General features: G+C 31.7%; 2 protein-coding genes across 3 annotated transcripts in view; one reads left to right on the top strand and one right to left on the bottom strand.

The window, feature by feature from the left end:
- LOC142220252 (ribosomal protein S6 kinase delta-1) overlaps window positions 1-22,280 on the bottom strand; it is a 59,680-nt gene that overhangs the window by 25,419 nt on the left and 11,981 nt on the right. The window contains exon 4 of one of the 2 annotated variants that reach the window (XM_075289278.1): window positions 8,691-8,802. The exons of the other annotated variant lie outside the window; for it this stretch is intronic. Within the exon in view, the coding sequence (XP_075145393.1) occupies window positions 8,752-8,802 (51 nt within the window). The 3' untranslated portion in view covers window positions 8,691-8,751. Of the gene's footprint in view, window positions 1-8,690; window positions 8,803-22,280 lie in introns of those variants that run through there. 2 annotated transcript variants of the gene reach the window in all.
- On the top strand, window positions 17,159-22,215 carry repo (homeobox domain-containing protein reversed polarity). The gene is made up of 2 exons (XM_075289276.1): window positions 17,159-18,822; window positions 20,574-22,215. The coding sequence occupies exons 1-2, from the start codon at window positions 17,774-17,776 to the stop codon at window positions 21,523-21,525; spliced, it is 2,001 nt and encodes a 666-aa protein (XP_075145391.1). The 5' UTR covers window positions 17,159-17,773; the 3' UTR covers window positions 21,526-22,215.

Genomic DNA, 22,280 nt, shown 5'->3' with positions numbered 1-22,280 from the left:
AAAAAAAATTTTTTTTCATTAAAATTAGGACACACATTTTGTAAATTTGCGTCATTCCGTTAAAGTTGCATGTCTTTGAACTGAGGCTAACTTTCCTTAAAGTAAAGAAACACATTTTTGATTTAAAGAAATTGTTCTTAAATTAACTGAAATATTGAAACTTTAGATTTAAGATAAAAACATGCTTCAAATATAGGCTAATACTTATTTTGAGGATTTAGGATCTTTTTTAAAGATTTTTGGAATTAAGAAAACATTTTTACTATGAAGTAGCCGTTATAATTTGGATTTTTAAATTGGCATTTGTTTGCACGTGAATAGCTTTATTAATATACCGCGAAAAGAGAATGCAAATTCGATAAATGATATCTATATCGTAATTTTTATTTTATTGATCCTAGATTTAAAGCCACATAGGTCGCTAAAAATTTCTTTAAAGAAACCGCATGTTTAGCTCGGAATCAAAACCAAAAGCCTTAAGGGAAGGGCAAAATCTTTGGATCCAAGTAAACTTCCCTATTTCCTATATGTTGAGGAGAGGGGTAGTTAATCTAGGATGAACAAAAGAACTCGTAAGCCAAAACGCAAAGTCATATGATTTTGCGATTCCAAAGTAATCTCAATAGAGAGTATTCCCAATGGAGCCGAAAAGAAAAGAAGGATAAAAAATGAAAAAAAAAAACAGTAAGGTTAATTTGGACTAATACAAATTAGGATTTATTTCATTGGATATCGATCTTACCAGTCTGAAAGTTGGTAGAGAACAAGACAGACGTTTTATTGCAGAAAACGGAAATTCATCTATTACATTTTTGTACTTGACGAAAAAGATTGATGTTTGACAAGTGTTGGCCTAAATAAGAATTTAGTGGGGATTTTTATAGCTCAAGGTAGGATTAAAATAGGGTTTCCATTGCAGGAATGACATAAACACTATAGTTTGCTGAAACTACACGCAAAGAAAACAAAAACGTTTGGAAAACGTGTACCGAAAACGTTTTTCTTTTGTTAGAGTATTTTGAATTCCTTCGAAAATGTTAAACTTTTAGCACCAAAAAAAATCGTTTGTTACAAAATTTTTATTTTTTCAATAAGAAAAATTTATTTTTGAACCAACAACACATTCCATTTCGTTTATATAAAGCACTGTTCTTTTCTGACTTTAAGTCTTTAATGAGACACATTTTACAGCTTCATAATAAAAATTGAATACAGCAGTATGTAATGTTGAACACCTTTTCGGAATCTTCCGAACATATCTGGAATATATGTAAAAAACAAAAACAAACAAAAATATTATGGTGTTCGGTCGAAGCAGGGATCGAACCCAGGACCCTTGGTATGCAAGGCGGATGTACCAGCCACTGCTCCACGATGCCCAAATGTGTGCGCAGCAAACTATGCTATATAAATATAACCTATAACGATACGTAGCCCAGTGAATAGTGTGTTGACTTACAAATTGTATTGTCCGCGGTTCGATTCTCCGTCCAGGCGAAAGGTAAAATTAAAAAAAAAAAATATATATATATATATATATATATATATATATATATATATATATATATATATATATATATATATATATATATATATATATATATATATATATATATATATATATATATATATATATATATATATATATATATATATATATATATATATATATATATATATATATATATATATATATATATATATAAAATCGAATAATTTATTCTTTGTTTGTATTACAGAAAAAGGTGCTAAGAACTAAAAACCTCGTGGAAGTGAGAAATACACACAAAAAATTTCACGAAAATTTTTCCAATTAAAATTTTAATTGAGTTTCAAAAAATTTTCAATTAAAAATTTAATTGATTTAACAAATTTTTTAATTGAAACAAAAATCAATCACAAAAATAATAGTATCAATTAATTTTTTAATTGGATCAATTAACTTTTTAATTGACCTTCAATTAATTTTTTAATTGATACTATCATTTCCGTGATTGAAGACATTTCAATTAAAAATTAATTGGATCAATTAATTTCGTGATTGAATCAGAAAAAAAATTTTTTGTGTGTATGTGAGGGAAATGCAATTAGCCAGAAAAGATTGTTCTTTTTTTTTGAGTTAGTCTTTATGAAATTGTTTTTACATCCTGGTAAAGAATAAACGTTTATCATAAAAATTATATACTTTTCTTCCAAATAGGAAAGAATTATTTTTTGAGTTCATAAGTTTCTTAAATGAGTAAATTTTACTTAAATTTGTCTGTCTAGAACTTCATATGGCACTAAAGGCATTTTAACAATATGAAATTTTATTTAAAAAACAAAATAGCTGATGGCCTTAGCAGCCAATGCTACTTTTCTCTTTTTATCATACATTTGCTGTATGATTAAAATAAACAAAAAATATATTTATTATTAACTTATTTTTATCATGTTTCTAATATAAACCTACATTTTCTTTCATGGATTGCATCTTAATATAGCTAAGCCATATAGCCCTACAAAAAATGGAATGACTCGGAATGGATCCAACTAAATTTTATTTAACGTGCACTTCTTAACGTCTTAATTATCCAATGCTAAATGAAAGCAGGCCTAGTATTCCATTCCATTATCCTAAAATTCTCATACTAAAGACCATGCACACTACTGTGCATACTATAGCCATTGGGGAATGGTACAAGTGATATATGCATGAAGCATCCAACAGCCATTAAATACGCCATGTTGAATTTGTTTTTTTTTTTTCGAAAGACGACTATTACACAAAAACAAAACGGGGAAAAAATCTTTTAGATCGCCGATATGAAAACGTTTATTTAAAATTATTCAGTACTTTGCTGTCACTGAGTTCAATCGTTGAAATACTACATACTATAAAAATGTGAAAAATAGACGAGGAAAATATGAAATACATTCACTGTCTGTCCAAAGATCACTTTGAAATAAAAAAAACAAAAAAAAACTATGAAGCAACAAAATCGTTATTTGTTGGCCGATTCGTTTATGGTATTCAGTAGCATTCAGGCAGCACTGTATTCATAGGCGGCGGTGTACCGAAGAAGAATAATGGCGTTTGTATGTATGTATATGATATTCATGTACATATATGTTTGTATATAAATTCAAGCAGTACAGACTCGTGAGAGTTACACAATATCATAAGTTGGTTTGACCGATGTACGGACAAACAAATAGTTAGGCGGATTTTTTTTTGTTTTTTTTTTTTCAAAAAGCCATCTGAGGGCTAACTCCTCCCCTTGTTCCCTTTATATCATACCGTTAGTTTGTGGATGGTTATGTCAAGGAAAAACGTTATGTTGCTTGCATTAACGAGAATTTATATGGGTACATATCTTGCACATGACCCTTATGGTTGTAACAATGGTCACATAAAACTTCCGACATATATGTATGTCCGAATAATTTTCAGAATATTCTCGTGGAAACGCCATATAGAATAAATATAACATGAATTAGGAAAAGCTGATTAAAAATTGGTATCAGTTATAAACTTTTATATAAAACAAGTCGTTTAAGTGATTATGATATTTCACTTATGATATTATACTCGTACACACAAAGCTTTAATTATTTTAACAAAGTTTGTCAATAATATTAGATTTAAACAAATTGATACATTTTCCATATATTGACACCTAATTTTGTAGTACTAATGAACATTTTCTTGCCTTAATAAACATTTTTCGTTCAAACAAAAATATTTTTTTTGAGCCTATCTTATAAACCCAGCCTGCCATTTAAAGCTCACTTAAACTTATCTGTCCATTGTGATCAGCGTTGCCACAATGATTTTTTTATTTATATAAAATGTTTATTTCTATTTATTTTCATTTCATTTCTATAGAAAATTTGTCAAAATTTCATTTCTATAAAAAAATTGTCACATTTTTATTTCTATATAAAGTTATCGCAAAATTTTATGTCTATATAAAAATGTTTACAAAATTTTCTTCCTATACAAAATATTTGCATAATTTTGTATCTATTTTAAATGTTTATTTCTTGTTCAAAAAATATTGTTAAAATTTTATTACTATAGAAATTTTTGGCATAATTTTCTGCATACAGAAATTTTATTTGGTCCGACCATCGGACCAAATATAAAAATTTACAAATTTTTGGACCAATTTTGGTTCGATCGGACCAAAATGGCAACCCTGATTGTGATACCACCAGGGCTGCCAATTTTGCCGATTTATAGGCATTTTGACGATTTTTTACTCAAAAAATGTACACCACCGATTTTTTTCCAATTTTGACAATATTAGCTTCGTTCTTTAGACACATAGTTTAAGGGGTTAAACTTTTTACAGAAATTTTTGAAAATATTAAAATAAATTTGAAAATTTTTGACAAAAAAAAAATTGGAAATAAAACGTCGCCTACTTTGGCTTTGCGAGTTTTGTCAAAATTCGTACAAAATAATCATGATTCCTCCACACTCCACAGCAAACGTAGAAATTTTTAATCAGGTAAACTAAAATTAGATGATAGCAGGAAAATAATTTATTGGAAGGAATATTTTGTTCAATACATGAACTAATATCAAATAACTCAAGTTGTTTTAGTACCAAAATTGATAATAATTTTCTCAGAATGTGCAATGGAAACTTTTACTAATTATGATGAAATTCTAGTACAGTACGAAAAAAAAATAAAACAAATAACCACATATAGACATATCTATCGGATACATCATAAAAAATCACCTGCTTTGGAAAACACGGGACTTTTTCTTGAGTTTCACAATATTTTATTTTTAAATAAAAATGCTACTGAATTAATAACAATATTTTAGAAAAATATTGTTTTTTTATACAAAAATTACGAAATATTTTGTTTTGTTTGTTTTAGAAAATGAATTTTATGTAGATCTTATTGTTATACAAAACTGACTTCGTTGTTTTTTTTATGGATATACATTGTTGTGTACATTAATTTTCTTGTTTGTTTTTGTCTTGGGTTTACCCAAGTTTTGTCTTGTGTTTTTTGACGATTTTTAAAATACAAGTGCCGATTATGACGATTTTTATCAAAAAAAGTGACAATTTTTCTTGATACCAGCCCTGGATACCACACCTAGTGAACTTCTCTCTTATCAATGAGTGCTGTCCGATTCTATATTTAACTCTATGACAAGAGACCTCCTTTTTTGTAGTCGAGTCTGAACGGCGTTTCACATTGCAATGGAACCACTTAGAGAAGCTGTGAAACACTCAGAAACGTCACCAGCGTTACTGAGAGTGGATAATCCACCGCTGAAAAACTTTTAGGTGTTTGGTCGAATCTGGAATTGAACCCATCATCGTAATAATAACGATTGGTGTTGCTTGACTAACATTCGTTAATACAACGAAACATTACGTTAATACAGTGAACATTTACATTAATACAACGAAACTAACTATTAAATGAAGGAATTTGTTCGTTGATTCAATATTAACGATCCAAATTGTAAATCGAAATTAAATATATCAGGATTGGACAAACCTAGTGTTGCAATCTGCAATCTACCAACTGATAACTCTATCGTAAAGGTTGACATTTTTGAATTTAGAATACTCAGAATGTTTTAACAGAAACTCTAACGGCCGAAGACGGATCACTCTTCACCATTACAACGCGAGCTCTCACACATCGGTCATCCGCCGTACAATCCTGACTTGGCACCCAATGACTTCATCTTATTTCCCTACGTAAAAGATAAAATAAGAGATCAAAGTTTTTCGACATCTGGAGAGGCGATTGATGCGTTCAGAATGCCTTAGAAATGATAGCTGGAGAACATTTAAAAAAAAATATTATAAGCCAATATGAAAGAAGAAGTCAAACTTGGGGATCCAAAATCAATATGGGGGTTATGTCCAATAATATGGGAGTTATAGCAATTATATCTTACTTCGTCCGAAAGATAGAATAATTTCTACAGACAGACGGACAGACATAGCTAGATCGACCCAGAATTTCACCACGAACAATTTCATTAATTAGGCTTCGTAGACCAACATTTCTATGCGTAAAGGTGGGTACTATGTTCGGTTTTCAATTTGAAAATAACTTTATTTTTGTGATTAATTTTCCTGAAAAAATTAATTGATACAATTAACTTTTTAATCAAATTCGGAAGACTAAGTCAGTTAAAAAAAGTGATGAACATTTCTTAATCCAAATAAAAACTCTAAGCCAATTCAGAAAGTAATTGAAAATAGTTACCTTTTTAAATAAAAAATTAATTGGGGTTTGCATTCAAAATCAATTACATTTTTAATTGAATCAATTAAAAAATTAATTGAAAATTGCTAATGACATCAATTAATATTTTAATCAAGAATTTTTTCTATGCCCAATTAAAACTGTGATTGATACTATCATTTTCGTGATTGAAGACATTTCAATTAAAAAATTATTTGGATCAATTAATTTCGTGATTGAATCAGAAAAAAATTTTTTGTGTGTAGTACTGGCCTTTACACGAAATGGCAAAGTTAACACCATGGGTATGGGGAACGTATAAAAACTAATCATGAAAAAATATTATATTCGCGGCCTTAGAAGCATCCGTAGATTGTGAACACCAAAAATCCTTGAGTGAATTTGGTGAAATTTCTGAGTATTCACGCTTTATGCATGGCGTTCATATGAAACCTTTTTACCTTTATATCCATATCATCAAATCTTCATATCATCACCACACATCATGAGGGCAATCATCGGAGAATGTTTCTATGAAATCCATATAAGACCATTGTTTATATTTAACAGTTCAAAGTTAATTAAAACATAACGATATCTAATGATAAAGATATATCTGTTTCTTTGACCCTTATGACAAAATGACATCCAAAGGACCTTTCGAACTTTTCCTAATGAAAATATTATCCTTGATCTTTTGTTCCCATGAACCTTTAAGATTTTTTGGCAAAATATTTAAGTTGATCCTTGGAGAAGGATTGCTTAATTACCCCACAATTATAGGGGCAATGAGTTTACCAAAATAAGAAATGAACTTTGGAAAATAGTAAAACAGCCAACTTTCTTCCAAATAATAGCTTGATGCCGCATTGAACCCATAACACCACCACACCAACCTTCATTATTCTCCCATTATTAGACAAACTAAAAGAATTCGTTTCAATGCAGTTTTCTCATAGATCAATGGTAGTGGTGGATTCGTTTTCTCCCAACCCGCATAAAGATATTCAAAAAAAAAAAAACACAATAAATTCATACATAAATGTTCTGCATCAAACTGGGTTCAATAATATCAAATGATATCCCTTATGCAGGGCAGTTAACAAATGTTTACTGTGAAAAAAAGGAATAGTATTTTGTGAGAAAATCTTTTTCCAAGGTTTGAAGTTATGTTAGTATTACAAAAACTTAGATGGCGTAAGGAATGAAAATAAAACGTTTCTCTTCTCCAAATATAAGGTAACAAACTGATATTCTAAATTACATATAAATCAAATTTGCATTTTTACAGAGAAAGTAACATTTTAATTTGAAAACTTGAGTGAAATGAATTCACGAATTTTGGTGATAAACCATGTATCGGGATTTTCAGTTCAATTCAAACCTTCTTATCGTCAACTACAAACCTTTTATACAGGATATCGGTTCCAACGTTGTACCAACCCAGCAAAAAAAAAGAGCTTTCAAAAAAATAATTTGGATCCCCAATCTGTGATCCGGAAGTAGTGCCAACTTGGATCATGTCCAATGAATTTTACATGGGCTTGTCATAGGACGGAAGTACTCCATTTTTGGATCTTTTGCATTGCTTTAGAAGTTGTGCCTTGGAAGTTCATTTGAATGAAGAAATTAAAAAAGAAAAAATTCTTTTTCCATTTTCACTTCTTCTTTTTTTTAACTATTTTTTGTTACACCTTTATTTTCCTATTATCTAATTTTTATAAATTAAAGAACCTCTTCGCTTCCACCGTGGGTTGAACCTGGATCTCTTGGCACCTTAACAGAACGCCTTAGCACACTCAGCCACAAACGCCATCGAACACGATGTATGAAAACGTCTATTCAAATATTTTTGACATGAACCTAATATGACACCACGACATGGCATTCTAAGTACTTCCTGAGATGATATTTATTATTATGAATGAAAAAATAAAGAACGCTAGTTCAAATCTCAGCAGCGGCAATTTTTTTAATAAATATTTTTCTAAAAAATATTTTTTTTGGTTATACATCGTTTTTATTTTGTTTTTTAAAAGAAACGTTTGTGGACTTGCGTCGGAATTGGGAGAAATTTTGTGTACGATAGTTTTTTTTTTAATGTTTACACGTAGAAAAACGTCTGCTAAAAAAGTAGTCCGTATCTGCTGTTATATTTTTGCAATTACACGCAGAGAAGAAACATGATTGTCACAATCATATTCGAAGAGCAAAATAATATGATAGGAGCTATTTTTGCGGCGACCATTCTTCCAGTTAAAAGAACATAGCTCAATTTCAACTAGTAATCATTCCATATTTACTTTGTGCCCATCAAATGTACCAATGCAGACATTATGTAACTGCAAATAAAAATTAATTATAATACCATATATCAAAATGTAGAACAAAACACAGTATATTTTTTCAATTACACTTTCCTTTTTTGTGTTCACATAAAACCACGTATCACTTCTGTATAAATAAATTAACACAAAACTCAGAAATTCCGTATCCTCCGTCCATTCCAAGAAACAATCAAAACACGACTGACGCTCAAAGTGAAAATCGTGTGTACCTGCTCATGTTTTTATAAAATTCTTTTCGCTGCAAAAAAGTTAAAAAAATAAATGGTCACGAAAAAAATGTACATGGTCTTTACCGCCATATAATGGTTCTAGGAATATCTATACGTAATTTATAAAAATACTTTTTTCCCTGCAAAAAAGTAAAAATACTGAATGATCAGGCACATGATTTCCCTGACCATCATTTAAATTATAGAACTGGTTTGCGGCATTTGAGAACCATTTAAATGCTTATTGCCAGCAAACATTTTTCTCGGTTAAAAAATTATTTTCAAAAAAACAAAATACATGGTTTTCGCGACAATTACGTGCTCTACATAAGCATTAAATGGATGCGGCAACCATGTCCAAACATGTTTTTTCTGTGCGTGTAATAATCTAAAGAATTTTTAAACTTCAAAAAAAATTTAATTAAATTAATATTTAAATATGTGTATAGGAACTTTAACTATAGTTAATTAATAATTATATAAAACCGTATATATTATTACATTATAAAGATTTTTTTAAAAAATAAATGATAACCGTATTCACACGGATTGGCTAAAGGAAAACTAAAATATGACATTGCCCTTATCCTAAGCGAATACACGCACATAATACACATGACAAAAACTAAAATTGTCTCCCAGCCAAAGTAAATCTATTCAAATTCGGACAAGAATCAAATGACCTACCAGCATAACAAACCATACGGATACAAAGGATACGATCAAACAGTAAAGAAGTAGGGTCACACGCGTGCTAATGTCGATCATTGCAATCAATGAAAAAAGTCACCCCTGACTAAAGTGAATCCTTAAGATTCAAAGTCGCACACTTTTTTCTCTTTTTTTTTGTCGACCAGAACTTATGAAGTGACTGCTGGAAAAATAGAGGTACTGGTAAGGGTGGTTGTTGTATAAATAGCGATGCTTGAAACATTAATGTGGGGGAAGGATATAGAGGAACACGTGTCCCACATGAGAACAACTGACGTCACTCGAGAATGCAATGAAATGTTTCAAGGGCGATCTGAAAAAATAAAATATTAAAGTTTAATTTTGTTACTGAAAGGAGTGTTAATAAGATTTTTGAAAGTAGATTTTGACCAAGACGACATTCGCAAACGGCAAATTTTCATCTTTCCATAACTTGGAAAAGTCGGCTTTTCAACATCTTAAAATTGTGCAAAAGACAATTTTTATTTTTGCCCAAAACACAATTCCAAAATTGGTCACTTTACAAATTTCAACCAGATCAGATGAAATTTCTTCCTTCATGAGGCTCCAAAAGTTAAATATTGGCAGACGGTTTATATATAGGGAATATATATAATTTTGAACTAATATCGAATTTTTTTACGTGATTGTAAGTACTGACATCACATACAAAATAAGATGGAATTTTTTTCCCCTAGAGGCTCCGGAAAAGGCTCTGCCGATCGGTTTATATGGTGGGTTATATATAATTATGAACCGATATGGAACAATTTTTGCATAGTTGCTATAGGGCATATACTAACAACACGTACCAAATTTCAACCGCATAGGATACAATTCGCTACTCCAAGAGGTGCCGCACTGAAAAAAAAGCATACTCGGTTCCAAAGATTTTGTCTTTACTTTAAAAAATTTGGTATTGATTCCGAGCCAAAGAAGCGGAGAATACAAGTAAGGATACTTTTAAGACACAATTCTCTTTTAAATTTAGGTTTTGTGTACTTGCTTCTAGGAAGCAAATTGTAATTTTTCGCTTTCTCAGCTTTTTTTCTTCATATGCTATCAAAGTCCTTTAAAAACGAGTTAACGGCAACTTTATTTTCCAAATTAGGACTCGACTTCCAGTAGAAATTATGCTATGTTTGAAGTAAAAGGTTAGGTTAGGTTAGGTTAAAGTGGCAGCCCGATATAATTCAGGCTCACTTAGACTATTCAGTCCATTGTGATACCACATTAACTAAAAGTACCTATTACATATGGGCACTTCTAGTTTTAACCGCTGAACCTTCTTGATTATTTTTCTTTGTTGAACCAACCAGATTGTTCCAAAAACAGTAGCAGACTGCTTAAGTTAACGTTTTCCAGATCCGCCAGTAATCTGAAGCTATATGCTCCTAAAAGTTGCTTGCGCTTTACACAAAATGCAGGACACTCACACAAGAGGTGTTTAATTGATTCTTTTTCCTCCGCATCATGACATCTCATACAATAGTCATTATACTTCGCGCCAATAGTTTTTGCAAAATCGCCTATCAGGCAGCGACCCGTTATAGCAGATATCAGGAGTGATATCTGACGTCTCGAGAACATTAGCATATCTAGTGTGCGGTTTAAGTTGAAATGGGGCCATATTTGCTTGGTGTCGTTACAACCCTTGCAATTCTCCCATCGAACATTTGCCATCATAACAGCCTTCTCACGTAGCATGAGCTTGCAGGTAGCTAGGGGCATACCAACAAATTCTAGTTCCCCTGGAATATGTAAGGTAGTCCCTAGCCTTGCCAACTCATCCGCTTCGCAGTTCCCCGGTATGTTCCTATGGCCAGGCACCCATATTAGGTGAATATTGTACTGCTCAGCCATCTCATTGAGAGATTTGCGGCAGTCGATGGCCGTAAAAACTTCTTTAAAATAAAGTTTTGAAAAACATGTCCTATATTTGAACGATGTTTTGCTTTGTAGTCAAGATGCAAAAAGACAACAAATTTAAAGACAATTTCATTAAATTTAAAGATTTTTTCTGAATTATTAAAGTCAAGTTGACCTTAGCCTATAAATTTTTTCTTTCATGTTAAGTCAAATCACCTTATAAGGACAATACTACTTCATTGAAAAGTTTATCGACTTTTGGACAAGGAAAATAACTTTATTTTAGAGAAATGCGTCTTCTATGCTAAGCAAAATTTGTATTCGTATTTTAAAGACATGAAATCTTTGACCTCACGACAATATTTTTTTCAGTGCGGAAGAGGCTCTGGAGATCGGTTTATAGGTCGGGGCTATATATAACTATTAAACGATATGGAACTATTTTTGCAGAGTTGTTGGAGGGCATATACCAAATTTCAACCGGGTCGGATGAAAGTTGGTCTTCCAAGATTTGGAGATCGATTTAAACGGGGGCATATATGTTATTGTGGACCGATATGGACCAATTTTGTTGTATGGAGGAATATACTAACATCACATGCAAAATGTCAACCGGGTGGTATTTTCCCTACTATATTTTCGTTAAATTTAAAAAATTTTACAAAACAAAAATGGTTCGAAGTACTTTATTATCTTAAAACATGAATATGCAACGTATATAACTTAGAATATAAATTTGTATTACCACCACGGTTGCCACAGTTGGTAGAATTCTAACCAAATTAGTAATCTTTTTTTGTAAAATCTCTATAAAAATAAAATTTTGGAAAAAGTTTCTATAAACAAATTTTTGTGAAAAATTTTTCTATAGAAATAAAACTTTGACAATAAATTCTACAGAAATAAAATTTTGAGAAAAAATTCCACAGAAATAAAATTTTGAAAAAAATTTTTATAGAAATAATATTTTGAAAAAAATTTCTATAGAAATACAATTTTGACAAAATGTTCTATAGAAATAAAATGTTGACAAAATTTTCTACAGGAATAAAGTTTACCACACATTGTTAAAGATCAAGCCTTTCCTCCTCTAGAGCCACCAAAATGTAAAAATTTTTGCAAATTGTGTTGAGTGAAAATGTCCTATATTGTGGCTCTACGTCCCTACAAGACGCTACACTGAAAAAAATATTGTCGTGATGTCAAAGATTTCATGTCTTTAAAATACGAATACAAATTTTGCTTAGCATAGAAGACGCATTTCTCTAAAATGAAGTTATTTTCCTTGTCCAAAAGTCAATAAACTTTTCAATGAAGTCGTATTGTCCTTATAATTAAGTGATTTGACTTAAAAATGGGTATCTTAACATGAAAGAAAAAATTTATAGGCTAAGGTCAACTTGACTTTGATCATTCAGAAAAATTCTTTAAATTTAATGAAATTGTCTTTAAATTTGTTGTCTTTTTGCATCTTGACTACAAAGCAAAAAATCATTCAAATATAGGACATGTTTTTCAAAACTTTATTTTAAAGAAGTTTTTTACTTCAAACATAGCATAATTTCTACTGGAAGTCGAGTCTAAATTTGGAAAAAAGAGTTGCCGTTAACTCGTTTTTAAAGGACTTTGATAGCATATGAAGAAAAAAAGTTGAGAAAGCGAAAAATTAAAATTTGCTTCCTAGAAGCAAGAACACAAAACCTAAATTTAAAAGGTAATTGTGTCTTAAAAGTGTCCTTACTTGTATTCTCCGCTTCTTTGGCTCGGAATCAATACCAAATTTTTAAAAGTAAAGACAAAATCTTTGGAACCGAGTATGCTTTTTTTTCAGTGTAAATATTAGAAAAACCCTACATATATGGAATTTCCCCTACTTCTAGCAACACTGGCTGTGTTAGTAGTATGTCACGGAGTTAGTATGTCACTAATATTGAGCCCATTATTAAAAAAGAGAAAATCGTTAAATTAGTGTAGGTAATAATTACAAATTTGTAAAAATCGAGCAATATTCTTATGTCAGAGCTACAAGTACGTATAAGTACGATCGGCTAGTACATCAAAATTTGAAATTTGATTAACATTGGTTAATAAATAAGGGTACTATGGCCAAATTTGGGAAAATCGAGCGATGTATTTATATGGAAGCTATATCTAAATCTGAACCAATTTGCATAATATTTTGCGGGTTTGATTAATACCACAAAAGGTTACCTTGTGCAAGATTTGAGTAAGATCAGTTACGAAATGAGGCCTGTATGGTCAAACATAAGGTTATTAGGGGCGAATTTTTCAAAATCGGGCGATACATATATGGGAGCTATATCTAAATTTGAACCGATTTCGATGAAATTTTGCACATATAGTTAGCACTATAGAGGACTGGATCTAGCCAACTTTTAGTAAGATCGGTTCATAAATAAGGGTTCTATGACCAAATTTGGGAAAATCGGGCTATACATATATATGGGAGCTATATCTAATTCTGAACCGATTTCGATGATTTTTTGCACATATAGTTAGTGCTATAGAAGACTACATTTAGCCAAATTTGAGTAGGATCGGTTGATAAATAAGGGTTTTATGGCCAAATTTAGAAAAATCGTGCGGTACATATATATGGGAGCTATAGCTAAATCTGAACCGATTTCGATGATTTTTTGCGCATATAGTTAGTGCTATAGTAGATTATATTTAGCCAACTTTGAGTAAGATCGGTTGATAAATAAAGATTTTGTGGCCAAATTTGAGAAAATCGGGCGATACATATATATGAGAGCTATATCTAAATCTGAACCGATTTGGATGAAATTTTGCAGACTTGAAGGGCGATGGAAAAGATTACCTTCTGCCAAATTTGGTGACGATCCGTTCGAAAAAAAGCCCAACGTGACCCCATTTGTCGAAATCGGGCAATACATATATATGGGAGCTATATCTAAATTTTATCCGATTTTTCCAAATTCAATAGCGTTCGTCCTTGTGCCCCAAAAAACTCCCTGTACCAAATTTCATCAAAATCGGTTAATAACTGCGACCGGAACCCTGTGAACAACAAATACATGGACAGACGGACGGACACCAAGCGCTAGATCGACTCAGGAGGTGATTCTGAGTCTATCGGTATATATTTTATGGGGTCTAATATCAATATTTCTGGTAGGCACATTTTTTGGCCGATCAAACTTATTATACCCTGACCACTATGTGGTTTAGGGTATAAATATGCTTAAAGAATAGTTCAAATATTCCTAAAATTTTTATTTATTTTTTTTTAATGCTTCCATCTTCCAACTTCGAAAGGAGTTCCGTCCGTCTGTTGACGAACAGATGATGCTAGATCAACTCAGAGTTTCATCACGACCTAAAATTTTAGGGTCTAAGGCCAATGACTCGATGGATTACAACTGGAATGACAAAGTTAATATGGGACATAATAATTGTTGCTTAAGTGCATTTTTAGTGCACTACACTCAAAAAAGCAGTGAATTCAAAATTGGCCTTTACATCAATAATTTTTTGTGTACTTTAGTTAAATGAACTAAAAAAGAGAAAAAAGTATGCATAAAGAAAATAGTTGAAATATTCCTAAAATTTTTATTTATTTTTTCCATCATAAACTTCGTATGGTGTTTCCAAAGTATAATTCCATTTTTTTTTTTCTGAAAAGTACAAAATTTTCTTTAACAAATGAAATAAAGTAATTATGACCAAAAAGTTTCTTGAATGTAACAAAAAATAATTAATTATTTTTATCACATCAGTGTTTGTAATATAATTTAGTTAAACATTTCTAAACTTTACCTACGTTTTCTTTCTTTTTTGAATGTAGAAAAAAGAAAAAATCTTTGCAAATCTGTAGGCTTGTTTCAGTGCAGGTTCTTCTTTTTTTTTTGAAGTCAATAGTTCAATTTGTCTTCGTGTAAAATACACGATTAGTTTTTCCATTTGCTTCTTATGAGGATAAAATATATATACTTAAGAAACGTGAACCCACACTGAAAAAAAATGTTGTCGTGAGGTCAAAGATTTCATGTCTTTAAAATACAAATGCAAATTTTGCTTACCATAGAAGACGCATTTCTCTAATATAAAGTTTTTTCCTTGTCCAAAAGTCGATAAACTTTTCAATGAAGTCGTATTGTCCTTATAATTATGTGATTTGACTTAAAAATGGGTATCATAACATGAAAGTAAAAATGTTTGGGCTAAGGCCAACTTGGCTTTAATAATTCAGAAAAGTTCTTTAAATTTTATGAAATTGTCTTTAAATTTGTTGTCTTTTTGCATCTTGACTATAAAGCAAGAAATCGTTCAAATATGGGACATGTTTTTCAAAACATTATTTTGAAGACGTTTTTACTTGAAACATACCATAATTTCTACTGGAAGTGGAGTCTTAATTTGGAAAATAAAGTTGTAGTTAACTCGTTTTAAAGCACTTTGATAACATATGAAGAAAAAAAAAACTGCAAGTACACAAACCGCACATTTAAAAGAGAATTGTGTCTTAAAAGTATCCTTACTTGTATTCTCGGCTTCTTTGGCTCGGAATCAATACCAAAATTTTTAAAGTAAAGACAAAATCTTTGGAACCGGACAGGCTTTTTTGCAGTGCACCAGCAAGGGAAATTGTGGTTAATTTTAGAAAGTTTTAATTAAACTGTGAACTGCGGATGTAACCGCAGATTTTACAAAAATAAGTAAATATTTTTCAACAAATTGAAGAAAATGTGTTATACATTATTATATTTATTGGCTCATCATTAGTAAAATTAAAAAAAAAAATCTGAACTATTTTTGTGTGTGTGTGAGACACCATATTTGTTAATCAGTGTACTTTATTTCTGTATAATTTGTCCCCTTTCTTAGTTCTTTTAACTAACGTAATATTTAACTCTAAGAAAATATCTCTTAATAATTCCATGAACTAAAATAGAAATAAATTGGCTTTAGTGCCATATATGGTTCACTTTTTTTTAGTGCACACTAGAACTGTGTCAATACCAAAAATATGAATGATTTTTTAGATAAAAACTATTTTATTTCCTATTCCTTATTGAAAAATATAAATCCATCATTCACATCCTTAAGGTGAGTATTAAGTTCGAGTTTAGCCGCTACAATCGCTAAAGTGAAAACTAAATCAGTAAGAAAAATGCATATAATTATACATATTTGTTGCAAATTTTATTATAACTTGATGGGGAAAAGCCCAAAGCAAATTTTCGCAAAGTTTGTATTCCTTAAAAAGGATTATCAAAGAAAAGTAATCGTGAAAAAATGACGATTTTAGCGGCTAAACTCGAACTTAATACCCACCTTTAACAAAAAACCTAAATCGCATACAATACAAATTCCCAGGATATTATTTTTGTTTGTTTTGTTAGTTATGCTGGCATTCAGATCTTCTCATGGAGTAAAAGTTCCTGAGAATATTTGCAATAATGCAGGAAGTGTAATAACGGTAGGAATTTAGTAAAGGGAAAATAACAAAAATGTTTACTCTCACAGACCAGCAACAGCTAACCGTAGGTATTGCAACAACAATGGTAGCACATATCATGATCATCCCTCTCGCTTTCTCTCTGTTGTAGGTCATCTCACGAAATCAAATGTACAAAATATACTTGTGATTCGTTGTACGGAGGTATGCACACAAACACACATTCTCTGCTATGGAACGCAGCAAACGGCCATTGCTGTGTTCTGATTGGTGGAAATAAATTAGAAAATGCTGTTCGTTCTCAGACGTATAAAAAGACAATCATCGCCGTTTGCGGATTCAATTAAGAGTCTCGTGTTCGACGCAGAACAACGTTAGTGTGGCGCGCGTATCGCTCGTTGTTAATAAACACCGTAAAAAAATTCAAAATAGAAATTAATAAAAAAAAATAGTTAAAATATCAACATGAACAAAGTGTTGTGAGAAAGAAAAACGAGTTGAAAAGTAAACTGAGAAAATCACAGTAATATACACATGAACTCCTTGAATAAATTTTATATCAGAGGACTAAAATCTAGAGATTTTGTTTTTGCAAGAGTGCGAGTACTTGGTTTATAGATTGATGTGTGCGAATTTAATCTAATGCAACAATTAATTAGCTTACACGATACTCGCAGAAAATTGGCCAACGACCCATATCTAGTATCTCTCGCCGCCACCAATATCATCAATTGGTTGATTAATTGAAATTGATTTAATTATTACGCGCAGCTTTTGATTAAACAAAATGGATTAAGTTGGAAGCCGGTTCGGTCTGGTGAATGAGTAACAATTTATTTGAATGAACCAAAAACCTACGAGATATAATCACTGGACGCCAAACAAATAGACGTGTGAAAATTTCAATTAAAATCGAGCAATTTAATTGACCGTATTAAAAAAAAGTTCTGCAAGTTCCTATAACTCGAACGTGGCTTATGCCTATAATGGAGCATTCGGCTTTCGAAGACCAAATATTTAGTGAGTTTTCAGGACCTTTGAGTCCTCTTGAAGGAAAACCATTAACACCCACATCTTCAGCTATGACTTCGGTTTCACATGGTGGCATGCATTCGGAGGTTATGTTAAGCTTACCTCCCGGAGCCACAGTTATGCAGCATCCGAATTCCGATACTCCCCATGAATTTCAACGTTTGCCCGATTGTCAAACCCTTTTGTCCACAGGCTCACCGTCCACTCCCGACTATGATCATAAAATGGAATACGTAACTAAAATGGGCTGTTACTCACCAACGCAAAAATATGAATATTTAACTGCTTCCAATCACAAAATGGAACCACAGCAACAGTCTCCAGTTAATAACCATCAAAATCCCCCAAATGGTTTGGGGCATCATTACAATAAACCTCTTACTCATCATCATACGCATCCACATCAACAGCATTTACATTCGCCTAATGGTAGAGTGGGTCCCATCGACTATCATCCTCATCATCACCACCAGTTACAAAGCAATGGTGGTAAACTGGAATACGATCCCCATGGACATCATCATCAGCAACAACAACAACAACAGCATCATATCTATGGTACCAGTAATCATCACACCCATGAAATTATGAATTCGAATGAACATAATATGTCACCTTTAGCAAATAATGGCTTAATTGGTAATCCCGCCGTGGCTTCATCTCCAATGAATGGAAATACCGACGGGGGTCTGCTACAACCAACCATGGGTGGTGGTGGTGGCCCATCGACAACTCCAAATTCCAATAACAGCGGACTAACAACAACTGCAACGACAAATGGTCTTAACCAGTCTCCAACTGGTTTATCAAATGGTCTGAAACTTAATAAAGGTAAACATGAAGAGATGTGTTCGCCCCCAAATCCAGAGACAGCCAATAGTAATAATAATAGTAATGGAAATCCTGTAATGAGCAATGGCAATACCCCACCTGCACCAAAGAAAACTGATAAGAAAAAAGGAGATCCAAATGGCATTAAAAAGAAGAAAACAAGGTAGGTACAAATTAACAATAAGCACAATTGAATAATATGTTAGCTGCCGAGAAGACGGTTTCGTTGATCGCTTACATGAAATTGAGACTTTTCAAAATCGTCAAAGCCTGTTCATGCAAATGAAAACGGCTGTTCGCGAAACAACAACGAATGTTCTTGGTTTCCTTAACGAGTGTTTTGAAATGTCAAGATTTCTGGAATCATCATTGGCAACGGCTGTGACGGCATAGCAATGGGATAAAATGACTTTTAGTTCATATGAAGTGGATACGCAAATTTTGTTACACTGTAGGGAAAGTAGGCAATATTAGGAAAATACATAACATATAGGCTCATATTACTCCAAAAGAGATAATCCTTTTATTTATTTATAAATAATACTAAATTAATTGTAAATAGAAAATTGGTATAAAAATATGAAAAACATTGGCAACTGAGGCCATCGGATCCAGGTTTATGAAGATTTTTTTAGAAGATTAGATTTGAGCTTGGGTCCTCAAATATCTTAACAACTCAACCACATTTATTTTTATGTTCTCGTACCATAAACGGTAGTTATCATATCGTAAACGCATTTTGCCATGTTGGATTTTAAAGTCAAATTTTTTCCGAAAGATTAAAAATTAAATTTTTTAATATTAATTGGAATCCATTCACAATTTTCTACTAAAGAGTGTAATCAGTTTTTGTTGTAACTTATTATTGGGAAAAAGTCAGTTTAAAAATTTAAATTTTGTAAAATTGGATTTTTAACTTTATCATAATTGTTTATTTAAAATTTTTGGAAAAGTCAAAGTTTGTAAGTGTTGATAGTGTATAATTTTTGATCATGGAAATTTCGACTTTAAAGAACCTGAACTCGAAAATTTGATCATATTACTAATGCCTACCTTCCATTCATCGACACGTAAATAAACTTTTAAAACTGGATATCTTCAAAAAGTCCAAACTCCAAAAATGTTCATGTTTAAAATTATTTTTAATTGATTTTTGACTTTATCAAAATTGATTATTTTAAAATTTTGGAAAAGTCGAAGTTTGTAAATGTTGATAGTATCGAATTATGGATCATGAAAATTTTGACTTGAAAGGACGTGATAATCGAAAAGTTGATCCTAATGTACACCTTCCGTTTAAAAGCTGAATTTCTTCGAAAATCAAAAAAAAAAAATAACAAAATTTTTTTATTCCGAAATCACAATCGATTTCGTTTATATCGAACAAACACAAAAGGTTTTATGAATAGACTTGTGTGTGCACAGACTGTAGGTCTACTAATAGCGATATTTGAGACCCCCGTGGTTAGTGTATGTGGCTCGGTACTGCGTCGGAACTATAGGTACTACTTAAAAAATTTATCAAAATCGAATACTTGTAATTTTTTTGTATTACAGAAGAGAGAGAGTTGTACGAACTAAATAAATAATGTGGGGCAATAAATTAGTTATTTAGTGAACCGTGCAAAAGAAGTATTCGTTTGGGAAGCGATAATTATTTTTTTGCATGTAATAATTTTAGCTAAGGTTTTAATCGTAAAATCAATAACAACTTTGAAAGTGAATAATATAATATACATTGGTCAAAAACCATAAACTCTTAGTCTAGCGAAAAAATAGTAATTTTGATATTGATATGAGTGAAATTATCAGCCAAAATTTAGGTTGCGACCGCAGATAATTTTTTCCTTACTCCTTAATAAATTTACTATATTTCCTAGTTTAAAATATCTTTATCCGTTTATTTTATTTTAGGACTACATTTACAGCCTATCAACTTGAAGAACTAGAACGGGCTTTTGAGAGAGCCCCATACCCAGACGTCTTCGCCCGCGAAGAATTAGCTATCAAATTAAATTTAAGTGAATCTCGGGTACAAGTTTGGTTTCAAAATCGCCGGGCAAAATGGCGAAAACACGAGCCACCACGTAAGACTGGATATATAAAGACCAGTACTCCGCCCAATTCGTCATTGAATACAACATTGACAGCCCCTTTCGCAACATTCCCACAAACTACTACAGTAACACCACCAGGAAGTATGGATAGTTGGACAAGTTATCAACCTCCATATGAGTTGAGTCCACAATTTAGTTTATTATCTCCAGCTGCTAGTCCCTATGGAACATACACAAGTCAATATGGAACTTACGTTCATGAATCTCAAATATTTCCAATGAGACATTTTGAATACGGTAGTCCCCCAAGAATAGATATGGGAGGTCCCGGTGGCACCATGGATGAAAACCAAAAAATCCATGGTCATGATGGATCGGCATATATGGGTCAAACAATGATTGGAGACGATGTAACATCAGCTCATTTAGCAGATGGTACGACAGTTCAGTTAGTTCATCATCAAAATGGTGGGCCTACCAAATATCTAACTGCCGAAGAATCGAAATATATAAGTGTGGGGTCTAGCAACACTTTGGATCAAAACGGTACAATATGTCATATAACACATGATCCCCAACATCCATCGGCACAGCAGCAGCAGCATGAGAATAATACAGCGGTTTTGAAACAACACAGCTATATCAATGTTTCTTCAGCACAAACACCAGAGGATCCCAACGATGGTACTGGCATACAAACTGTAATTAAAACGGAGGAAACGGGTGCCACAAGCTCGGTACATCATCACCAACAACAGCAGCAACAAAACGGCGGAGTATCTTATGTCTTGCCGCCTTTTTTGCATTAAAAGAAATGCTTGCAAGCCACAAGCCAGCGACAATTCTTCATAGCCGACAGACTGCCAAGCGATGGAAAATGCGTAAAGAAAATGAATTAGCTTTTAAGACCAGGCGGTTATGGTGACACTTTTGGAAAAGTAAGGAGGATACTACAGTGCATTGTATATCTTCTTGAAATGTCCAACAGTCATCAATTGGAACACCAACAAAGCTCAAAGTGGCATCAAGCATTTCTTAAAATTTTTATAAGTAGTAGTTTTATTGATCTATAGATTTATGTATATACATTTGTATATAATTTTCCAAGCAACAAAATCCAAAGTCTTGTCCAAATAATAGTTCAATAAGATGTAAATTTTTATTTACCAAATTGCATTCCAAATGTGCCTTAAAATAGCCTATAGTCATTTTTAAAAGCCTAAATGAGGTTTATGTTTAAGAATTTTTCTATGGTAATACATATACGAATAAGCTTGAAAGTTCCATATTTTAGAATATAATTAGCAATTAATTACTTGTAAAGCATACTTCTCTTATCATAATGCATTCCAAATGTGCCTTTTCATCAATGCTATCTAGTAACACATATGTAATTATACACATGCAAAAAAAAACTTTTGTTCTCCGCGAAATTAGTCATAGATAAGCGAAGTTCTCGTAACTATCGTTAGCATAAAATCAGGTTTATTTGTATAGAAGATCTTTGTCTTTATTTCGGGGAAAAAGTTTAATTTTTTTTTCTTGTCTAAAAAATAGTAAGTAA

This window comes from Haematobia irritans, chromosome 1, assembly GCF_050003625.1.
Source record: "Haematobia irritans isolate KBUSLIRL chromosome 1, ASM5000362v1, whole genome shotgun sequence".
NCBI lineage: Eukaryota > Metazoa > Arthropoda > Insecta > Diptera > Muscidae > Haematobia > Haematobia irritans.
Note: the sequence above shows the minus strand (reverse complement) of the source record. Positions and strands in the feature narration are given on the sequence as shown.

Bases quoted from the DNA above. Each gene is read 5' to 3' on its own strand.
- repo (XM_075289276.1), top strand. From the start codon at position 17,774: ATGCCTATAATGGAGCATTCGGCTTTCGAAGACCAAATATTTAGTGAG. The intron at 18,823-20,573 runs GTAGGTACAAAT...ATTTTATTTTAG, and splicing joins ATTAAAAAGAAGAAAACAAG to GACTACATTTACAGCCTATC.